At 43.0% G+C, this 11,085-nt stretch overlaps 1 protein-coding gene across 1 annotated transcript; it reads right to left on the bottom strand.

Moving 5' to 3' along the window:
• Positions 1-582: 582 nt before the first annotated feature.
• On the bottom strand, positions 583-9,693 carry b4galnt1b (beta-1,4-N-acetyl-galactosaminyl transferase 1b). The gene is made up of 10 exons (XM_076110437.1): positions 9,458-9,693; positions 9,185-9,361; positions 8,108-8,214; positions 7,758-7,795; positions 7,491-7,671; positions 6,168-6,260; positions 5,875-6,062; positions 5,648-5,788; positions 5,318-5,555; positions 583-4,651 (listed from the first exon to the last, which is right to left on the bottom strand). The coding sequence occupies exons 1-10, from the start codon at positions 9,691-9,693 to the stop codon at positions 4,434-4,436; spliced, it is 1,617 nt and encodes a 538-aa protein (XP_075966552.1). The 3' UTR covers positions 583-4,433.
• Between the last annotated feature and the right edge of the window lie 1,392 nt (positions 9,694-11,085).

Genomic DNA, 11,085 nt, shown 5'->3' with positions numbered 1-11,085 from the left:
AGTGAACATGTTGGTGTACAGCACCCCCTGCTGGAATTGATGAAGCACATTGTCAATTTGATATTCCTTAATTGATCGATATCAGATTTTATATGAATATTTGTATTTATAGAGCGATTTATTGAAATGGCCGTGCTTGAACAAGCTACCGTAAAGTGTATTATAAAGTGTATCAAGGAGCTTCATGGTGACTCCGTGGTCACAGCTGTAAATATAACCTGAGCTTTAGTTGCCGTTATTCCTGGAGTCTCACAATAATGACTGTAACATAGTGAACCAGTGTGAAAGATTATATGAACCCAAGACTTAATGATGCATGTGCCAACTATTGCATTTGAAAATAAAAAAAACAAGGTACTAACTTCACACAGTAGACGTGGAAGATAAATTGAGTCCTGTGAAGAAGTCACAGTCCAACATTAAGATACAAACTATGACCTTTGCTTCGATACATTTTTGTTTTTATAATAAGTGTCTCACCCTTTTGGAGCTCAACAGTGATGCCTTGAAAGACACTTTACTATAATGTAAACTGAACCTGTCATTTCTTTCCCCCACCCTGGGCAATGAAAATGAAAGAGAGGCTTTTCCACAGACATTTTAATATGTCAACATTTTAACTAGATTAAAAAATGCTCATAATGCCGTGACCAGATGAATCACACCAGTGGGTTTTGGGTGAAGCAGGCAAGTTAATTGCTGTTCTAACACAATAAAGATTACTGTCTAAAAAAAAAGGTTTTCAGCTCAGCTATAGATCTGTCGACAGTTACAAATCTTAGTATGAGACACGTTTTTGAACATACATTACACAAGAGCCTTTTATAACACTGTCACTGATGTAGTTTCAATCTGACCCTTATTCACAGAGCTAACGTCACATTCTGGTGAACATAAAGAAGAATCCCAAACCGAAAGAAACATCACACAAGTGGTTCAAAAATATTCTTCTCGAGATTAAAAAGAAAAAAAAACATCAGCTGATGAATCTCTAGCACCTCTATGCTAATAAATACATTTTAAAAACTAATTTGACTCATTAGGAAAAGAAAGAGTGATACAAGGGCGCCATCTGAAAGTCATGGTATAAAACGAAAGTTACGAATGTAACTACGGTTCTATGCATCCTGGATGACCGCCAGAGGCAGTGCTTAACACTGGATATCTTCCGTCTCGCGCATGCGCAGGTCGAATATTTATATCAACAAAGTCACCTGTGACCTCGGATGACCCCCGTCGTCTAGAAGTTCCGGTGTCATCCTGAGTTCAGTCCTATGGATTCTTATCGCGAGTTCACGGGATTCCGAGTGACCAAGAACTCTGGCGGTCATCCAGGATTCATAGAACCGTAGTTACATTCGTAACTTTCGTTCTATTTCATCCTTACTGACCGCCAGAGGCAGTGCTTAACACTGGATGACTTATACCAAAAGAGTCACGAGGAATCACAAGTACCCACCTCGTATAGCTCAGGCAGAGGAAGCTGGCCAAAGAACCCTCCCCAGTGGGTGAGGGGTGGCAACGTTCACTCTGTAGTGTCTGGTGAATGTGCTCGGTGATGCCCATGAGGCCGCAGCACATATATCCTCCACAGGCACACCTCTCAGGGCTGCCCATGACGTGGAGACAGTCCTGGTAGAGTGGGCCCCTCACTCCGGATGGTAGAGGACGGTCGCTCGCCTTGTATGCATGGGCAATGGCCTCCACTATCCAGTGGCACAGGCGCTGTTTTGAAAGGGCACAGCCCTTCTTAGGCCCACCATAACTGATAAAGAGCTGCTCCGACCGCCGTATGCAAGCGGTGGCTTCCACATAAGCATTCAGGATAGTTCTTCTCACTGGTTCGATGCAGCCAGTCAGCAGCTGGTCGGGCCCTCCAGCGGCCAGACCCATAGCTGGAGGTGGCTGGGATTGGGATGCCAAATCCGACCTCCTAGTTGCGACAGGAGGTCCCTCCTGTCGGAGAGGCGCCATGGTGTCCTGCAGCAGAGTCTGTGCAGTAGGGAGAACCAAATCCTGGCTGGCCATAAGGGGGCCACTAGCAAGAGTCTGTGGCCCTGTTGAAGAACTCTGAGAAGCGTTGGCAAGATCAGAGGGAATGGTGGAAAGGCATAAAGAAGCCCCTCTGGCCACGTGTGAGCCAGGGCATCCTGGGTAGGTTGGGCTGTATTCAACTGCCCTGAAAGGGGGAGGTCGACCACACCCGTCAGGTGTTCCGCCTCGGCGAGCCTAGCAGCCCTTACTGCTCGAGGCATGATGCCACAGTTCATGCATGGGTTCTCAGAGAGGCCTTCCCTCAGATGCTCGAGGCCAAGGCAAGAGGGGCAGAGGTCATGGCCATCATCAGGCTGTAGAGGAGCCATACAGGTCCTACAGCCGGGAAAGTCAAACATGGCCGACTCTCTAGGTCAGTCTGAGCGGGTCAGTCTGAGCCATATCAGTTAGCCGGAGCGAAAACGCTCCAGCTAACTGATATGGCCGTAATGTTTACAAACAATCAATGGACACAATCCGAGTATTAACTTAGTCTAGTTAGCTGGAGCGAGAATGCTCTGCTAACTGTGATAGCCGTGTAAGGAATCAATGGGCACAATGTCAACGTCGATCTAGTATAACTAGCATCTGCCAAGTTAGCTTGAGCGGGAACACTCTGCTCACTGTGAAGGGCGGCCCGACAGCGTAACTCTACGCTCACGTTAGCACGCCACTCGATTAGCTAGAGCGGAAGCGCTCTGCAAACCGAGGAAAAAAACGAACAATGGTTATAGACAAACAATGTTAGTCGATCTCACCGATTAATGTCTTCGTGATTTGGGTGGCCCCTATCAGACTGAGTCCGGGGCTCGATGGTCCGCACGGCGAAAACGCCGTTCCCTCCTAAGAGGGACCGCTTGTCGCAGCCTTTGGAGGGCGAAGATACGCAACTCCGACCGGTGGTCACAAGGCTACCGCGACAAACTCTAATATGTCTTGATCGTAGACAAAATATATATTTTTTTCGACTAACATGGTAGTTAACCTGCGTAGCGAGAAGATGAAAAAGGACTGAACTCAGGATGACACCGGAACTTATAGACGACGGGGGTCATCCGAGGTCACAGGTGACTTTGTTGATATAAATATTCGACCTGCGCCTGCGCGAGACAGAAGATATCCAGTGTTAAGCACTGCCTCTGGCGGTCAGTAAGGATGAAATAGAACAACAGCATCATCACTTCAGGCATGAATGCCAGTCTTTGACATACAACTCTCCAAAGAGTCGGTATAAAATCATGATCTTCATCATCTTACCTCGTCTCATTATTGACTTTGTGTCACTCAGTGTTCCTCTCATGCTCTGACTACTCATTCTGTGTTTTAAGATGTATATTCATCACCAAACTCTCTTTAATTCTGTCTCAGTGTGCTGTTTTTTTCCTCCTTTCTTCGCTTATAATGAGAAAAAAATAAACATGCACTTTGATTCATTCAACTTCTTGTTTTAGGCAGCATGTAATGATGCAAATTACTTCCATCGTCATTCATCAGCGTGCACTGGACAGAAGCGCTCCACTTCCTTAGATGTTTGTTGAGAGTGACAGATAGCAGAAGACAAAGAAACAAGGCTGCTCCAAGATCAGCTGACACCAGATGTGTGAGGACAGAAAGTTTCTCTTCCACAGACGTGATTAATCGCTCACAAAGGACATATGGGATTCTGGGTAAGGGGGGGAGCAAAACAATAACACAAAGAGATAAAAAATAAATAAATAATAAAAAGCCAGCTGCCAAACCTTTGGCACGACCACTCAGGCTCAGGTACCACAGGTGGAAAAGTTCTGAACACGTTCTTCATGTGGCATTGGTGAATAGAATACCTACGGTATGCTCTGTGTCGACAGGATTGTCACTTTCTGAGAAGTGTCTTCTTGTCCTCATTCTCAGGTCCTCAGACATCGCAATTGCTTCTCCAAGCTCAGTCTTTGATTTGAGATAGTGCATATTGTAGGAGGCCAAATGTACCTCTGCTCGCATTAGCCTAGAATGACAATGAAGTGACTCAGACTGGAAAGATGCTACTTGTTGTTTTTTCCAATTTCCAGTATCTGTGTGAGAACAACTCGAGGATGTATAGCCAGATACGGCTGAACGAAAAGAAAGTCTTGAATTAATCACAGTGATGCTGTGATTTAACTGGGTCTGTGTCAACAAGATGATATGTTTGTTACTACAGATGATTCTCTAAGCCTGGATTTTCATATTCTTGGTGCGAGGACTTTTTAGCACTGACAGAACTAACATGCTAAAACTGCTAAAATAGCAACTTTTTTCGCATAAAGAAAAGGCAAAGCAAAGTGTATGTCTGAAGGCTTATCTGAAGGGACGTGGCGGAGGAGAACTTATTTGGCAACTCGGGAAGAGCAGAGGAACCCTCAGGGTAAAGAGGAGGGGAACTAATTATGAGTCAAACACTGAAATCGGTTCTTGAAGAACAGGAGGCCGTTTTTCGTGTGTGTGGCGTCAGAAGAGGCCGTCGGGTAACGAAACTTGGCGTAAGTCTTGTCGCTCTCTGATTGGCTGACCCAGGGAAGTCTGATTTTGGTTGCATGATTGACAATGACATCGTCACAGGAGCCCACGTGGAGAGATCCCAATCCATCGATGAAAAACTCTGCAAAACAAATGCAAACTAAATGTTAGTTGACTAGCCTGATTAACTTCTAAACATCTCTCTCAGTGGGCCAGTCAATAAAGGTTTCACATGGATAGTTAACAAAGATACCAAATATGAAATTTATAGGATATATATAGAATAAAAAAAAGTTGGAGACTGGATATTAGGGGACTAAATTAAAAATTGAATTAAATTTGATTTAAAGCGTGCATTTAATTGAATCATAGCAGAGCACTGATTCTGGTATGTTGGCATGTGCTGACAAGAACATTTTACAGTATAATCTCTCTGCAACAATTATGATACGATACTATCGTTATAACTGAAATGAGACATGAATCTTTGAAACAATTTACTTAAAACAGTTTTTACACTGATTATGCTGCTGAGTCTAATGGTTTTTCATCAGTGCCTTTTTCAGATACAAAGTGAAGCGTATACTGCAGACCATACTTTTGATGGAACAAGTTATTCATCTCTCTTCTTCTCTTTTATGTGCCAAGTAAACATTGAGTATGTAATCAACACTAAGTAAATATGGAGTAGGTACACACTGAATAAGCAACAAATTGAATATAGTCAAAGATGTTGGTATATAGTTATTTCACTGCTCCCATCTGAACTGTATGGTTGATGTGAAAATTAAACTTTCACTGTACTCACCCAGGTGAGCTACCCTGGCGAGGCGCGGGTCAAAGCCGACCTGCTGGACTTTGTCGGTGCGAGCCAGGAAGAAGTTAATGACTCCATCAGTCACAACACAGTTGGGGAAGCCTTGGATGACGTGATGAAATCCTCTCCTCATGTGTAAACAGTCACCATCCTCCTCCCCTGACTCAATGGAGATGGTCTGTCTGTAGGTGGCAGTGTAACCCGTGGCCTCCCGCACGGCACCCCCCACCTGGACACACACACACACACACACATTGACGTCGCTGAGAGCAAAAACACCAGACTGTCCTAGCCATTTAAAAGAAACAGTTTATCCCGCACCAGATCCAGAGTGGTTCTCTCTAAAACGTCCACCAGTTTCTCCAGCTTGGTGTTGGCTGTGAAGATGAAGTCATCGTCCACCCACAGCACATACTTTGTGGTCACCTGAGAGACGGCCAGGTTTCGTCCAGCAAACCAACCCTACGACGCATGAAGCAGAGCTGGAATACCAAAGAGCATCAATGGGAAATCTAAAGTCTTGAGTATGAACTTGGCACTTCTCCTACCTTTCCAAAAGGCATGATGTAATGTTCGATGTAAGGCCCAGAAATGGTTTGGGGGATTTCGCTGTCATCAGCTATTACTATGGTGACGGTAGGGTAGTATCTTCTCACGCTGTCGATAAGATCTTGAAGCTTATCGTACCGCAGGAAAGTCTTTGTAGCTATTGTAACGAGGGCACTGACATTGTACTCTGCAGAGAAGGAAGATCAAACAACAGAGGAAAGGGAGCTTATTGTCTTTTTAGGCTTACTGTTCAGTGGTTAATAATGGCATGATTAATGGTGTTGTGTTTTACCTCCTTTGGATCCTGTATTGTACAGTTTGGGTGTTACACCGTGACGAATCTTGATACTGAAGCTGGCTTGATGCCCCTCTGTCTCAAACTGCACTAAAAGACACAACACAAGCTACTTTTAATGCGTTTGAGTAGTATAATAAGATCCAGCTGTGACGGATGGCTGCACATATGTTGATATGCTGTTTGGAGTAAGCCATCTACTTTACATGCAGTACTGCACATGTACTGAATGTCATATTTTTGTACAATCCACTAAAGATTAATACTGAAGTTAACACCTGCCATATGAGGGTAACAGGTAGACAGATAATTCAGAGAGGTAAATGTGGTCTTTGGTCATGGTCTGTCCTCAGGCTTTGTCCTTGCACCATTGTTAATTCTGTATTGAAGCTAAACACAAAGAAACAGCTTCAAAAACCTCTGCAAATATTTCCTCCTGCCTGGATTGTCATTTCTATTTGCTGACCAACTGCTGGTGTGGAGCCATTAAAAGGAAAGAAGACAGACAGGTAACAATAATTAAATAACAATAAAACACCACATATCAGGCATTGACGATCCAACAAGGCAACAAGGGACGTGGACCTGTAAATGTAGGCTATAGGGAGTGACTGATGTGGGAAGAAGGTGAGCAGGTAAATGAGCAGAAGGTCAACTGCAAAAGTCTGAGGGTGAACAGGCAGAGAACGACAACAGTGAGAACAGAGAGGCAGAACGTGACAATCGACTCTCATGCCAATAAAAAGCTACAGCCAGCAGCCGGTTAGCTTAGCTTTGTAAAAACACTGGGAACAGCTAGCCTGGCTCTGTCGAAAGGTAACAAAATGCACCTCCAAATCAAAAAAATTAACACGTTATAACTTGTTTATTCAATATGAAAACTTAAATGTAAAAGGGATAATTTATTTTCAGGGGTCAGTAACTTCATGGAGTCTCCACTGGTTGTTAGGCAACTGCTCAGAGCCACAACATACTCAGACACAAACCTCCCCATAAAGACACTAATTATTGTTTTTACACTATTATTTTGATTATACAAACAAGATATAATGTGTTCATTTTTTAGCTTTAGATATGCTGACAGGTAGATTTTGTTACCTTTGGACAGAGCTACTGTATCTAGAGTTTCCCCGTCTTCATGCTAAGCTAACCAGCTGCAGCTTTATATTCACTATACAGACATGAAAGTGGTGCAACCTTCTCATTTCGCTCTTTTTGTTTGTTAGGAAATGTATTTTTCTCCAGTGTCCCCACTAACTTTTTAAAAGATAAGAAAATGAAAAAGTCCAGAGAAACGGTGTTTTTAGTGTGAGGCCTCACCTGTGTCGGCTGTGCTGGGGTGGAACAGTGTGTTTGTGTAGGTGACAAACTGCAGCTGTCGATTCAGGTTTGGCAGCAGGCTGCTCGACAGAGTCATGCGCATCTCGCCATCACCTTTGATTTTCACCCCGTCCACCTCTGCTGCCACGTTTAGCGTTCCCAGCGCGGCAGTTATGTTTATCTGCGGCGAGATGGAAAGAAATCTAGGTGTGATAAAAGCCCAGCAGATATCTCTAAAAGTAAAGACAGACATACTGAAATACTTACTGAGTAGTGGTCTCTGGGAAGGTTGTGTAAGGCCAAGCCTGAAAGCATATGATGACGAAATGAGTCGCTGTTTTCTGATTATTTGTGCTAAACACATATTAAATAAAATGCTCCTTATGTCATGCAGATCAGTGATATCTAGTGTGCTTTTTGTACACAAGACTGGTACGGTAGAAGTCACTGCCAGCTCTAAGTCAGTTCAAGAAGTAGCTTGATAATTTATTAGCTGTATGCCTCAATTAAATCATCGAAACCAATACAGCAACACAAACCAGTTCAAACGTGTTGGACAACAATCTAATTCAACAAGTAGATATTGTCGTTGTGTCCCGCTCTATCTGAAGTCTTACCTGGGATGATGATTGTTCTCAAAGGTCGTACCTCCACCCCTTGCGTTGGATACTGTAAGGGATTGTTAGCCTCTGCAATGATGAGAACATCTGCAGGCGTCTGTGTCCTGAGGGGCGGAAATCCACATCAGGAAGATGCATACACACTATATAAATCCACAAGCATAGACAGGAATAGACTGCATGGACAAATTGAGTTTTGCTCCTTGAAAACACAAACAGCAGAGGTAATTCAATAGCAGCTATTGATAAAAGACATTGTAACCTTGTGATTATATTCTCGGCTGAAAAAGAAGATCTTGAAGATAAACCTTATCATAAGAGTTTTCTATTTTGATCTCCTTCATAGTTTATTGTTGTTCTGGATCAGTTAATGATGGAATAATGAATCCTGAGTGGTACCAAACTGTACACAGTGAAGGTTTGAGACAGTTGATAAGAGGGCACCGATGACTTTCTCCATGTCAGAGAGAGAGAGACAGAAAGGTTGTGATCTAAACATCGATTTAGTCAAATAAAGCAACATGTGCTCACGAAATGGAAAACAAAAAATACCATTCCCTCTATTGGTTGGGAGGAATGACTGAAATAGCCAGTTATGGACAATTAATTTAAAAATTGAACAATAGACAGGGGGTATTTCTAAAAATATGTGGCCCCCATGAATACAATATTGAATGACGAACTAGGCTAAAGCTGATAATCTTATGTAAGATGTTATCATCATGGAGAGATGGCCTGTAGAGTAGGTCATGCCTTTATCATTATGATAAGTGTCTGATTGCAATGTGATAAATGGTGTTGTGATGGTGGCACAAGCTTTGCTACTGTATGTAAGTGATAGAAATGTGTTGGGTCACATCAATTTATGACTTGTGAATGATCATAACTATATAAACATAAGAAGATGATATTTACCCAAATAAGTGTTAATAGTATATTTGACGGATGATCACATTTAGATGTGAATGGTAGCAATAAAAAGTGATGTGTGCGTTATATGTCATTGCTGTTGGATGTGTGAATAGCAGCTATATGTACATTAATTATCTGTCTTTTGCATCATTATCTGCTTACCTCTTCTGGAAACTATTGTACTCTTTGGCCCGTCTCCTCTTCATTTCCTCCAGCTCGGAGGCCTCAAAGGCGGTGTGCAGCGGGTGAGCTGACACCCGCGGGAACAAGATTTGGGCGAAGGGCAGGTTTACTCCTCCACTCTCACCCTCACAAACGCATCCGTTTCGTGCCAACAAGCTGGACGAATCATTGGAGACACGAGCATGTGAGGAAATCAGGCTTTAGCTGAGCTCTGTTGTGCTGAGGAGTTTATAGATGGAATAAATGAATTACCTTGCCACATTGTCCCTCACGTGAAAGGCGATGTTTCCCAATCGGTGGTCTGGTTCTGGGAGCCTCTCCTCCAGATGCCTCTCTTCAATTGGCCCCGGTCGCTGCCACACGTCCACGGTGGTGTAGGCCCGAGTGGGCCACGAATGGAGGAGAGCAAGTACCAGAACCACAGACACCAGGATGGCGAGCAACACCGTCTTCCTCAGGGAGCGCATCCTGAAACCTGACGTAGACATATGTATGTTCAAAGACTGCTCGTTGTAATTATTCCCCCTGTCCACACTTACCGTAAAGAGATCCACTTTAAAGTTCACCTAAAGCTAGCCAAAGTAGCACAGGCTAGCCAAAACAAGAGAATATCTTCCAAAATCACAGTCAATTTACTTTTTGATAAGTCTCAAGCTCATTGTGCTGCATTTACTTGTATGAAAGGTGCTATACAAATAAAGTTTATTATTATTATTTTCAGTGTTACAATCCCTCTGCAGCAGCTCAGCACACAGACAATGTCTGTCTTGTGAAACAGAAAGAAGAAAGACTGTGGCTTTTGTTCCCACGCCATAAATATGAGCAGTATGAAAGACAGACTTGAAAAATCAGTTCTGGCTCCAGAGCTGCGGGGCATTCTTAAGATTCCATGTGGTTACATTCATGGCGGAGCCACTTAGTGGTGCAAAGGAAATGGATCTGGAAGCAATTCTTCAATAAAAACTGGACTCTAGATTGTTGCTACATATCTACGTTGCTTTGTGTGGTGTCAGAATAACAACATACAATCAGCAATGTGCTCTCCAACAAACACAGGAGAGAAGCTGGTTGTCTTGCTCAAGCTAGAGCATGATGATCTAATCTGACAAAGAACCAAATGTCTGAAGACGGCCACCATCACTCGAATATTGTCAAAAAAAACAACTTTCTTTTGCTTTTTCAGCTATGAAAAGATGTTAAAGGAATAAGGGGAGCATTTATTACGACCTATCAATAAATACTGTTGTTTGTTTTGCTGTGACATAAAAGGGATGACAATGGAAATTCAGAAGGATTCTGCATTATGCCTCCTCCATTCATGACCAAAATGTCTCTGTGCACACTGTCTATATGAAATTGCTGTTTGAGGCTTGTAATGGTAATTTTTTATGTAGTATATATTTCTACTTAGTATATATATTTCTACTCAGTATATTGTATGCATGCCTAAGTAACTTCACGGTGTCTCTGCTGTGCAGAAGAAGAGTTCTCCCTTGCCTGTTCACAAAGATAACTAACTGTGTTGTATGAGAATGTTCCACCACCAAGGCCTTTGGGCCGCTTGTTTTGGTTGCTGACCGTTTGTTTTTGAATGTTGTTCCTATCAGTCTGAGACCAAAAGTCTGAGACTGAAATGTCTGTAACATTGGTCATCGGCCCCCACCTTTGCTCATTGTGGATAAAGAAAGCTGGTTCACTTTTTTCGGGGTTCTTCCTCACTGAGACTGTACGCATTCTGTTGTGATGATTGAACCTTCTCTGCGCAGAGAATAAATACTTAAAAGACGACCTGGTTTTTGGTATTTTGTATTTCAGCATGAAAAGACTCACGCAAAGCGGGTATAGGAATTTTTTTCCATTACAGGCTACAAGCTACTGCA

Source organism: Anarhichas minor, unplaced genomic scaffold, assembly GCF_050575085.1.
Source record: "Anarhichas minor isolate MPS153535 unplaced genomic scaffold, ASM5057508v1 ptg000043l, whole genome shotgun sequence".
In the NCBI taxonomy this organism is placed as follows: domain Eukaryota; kingdom Metazoa; phylum Chordata; class Actinopteri; order Perciformes; family Anarhichadidae; genus Anarhichas; species Anarhichas minor.
Note: the sequence above shows the minus strand (reverse complement) of the source record. Positions and strands in the feature narration are given on the sequence as shown.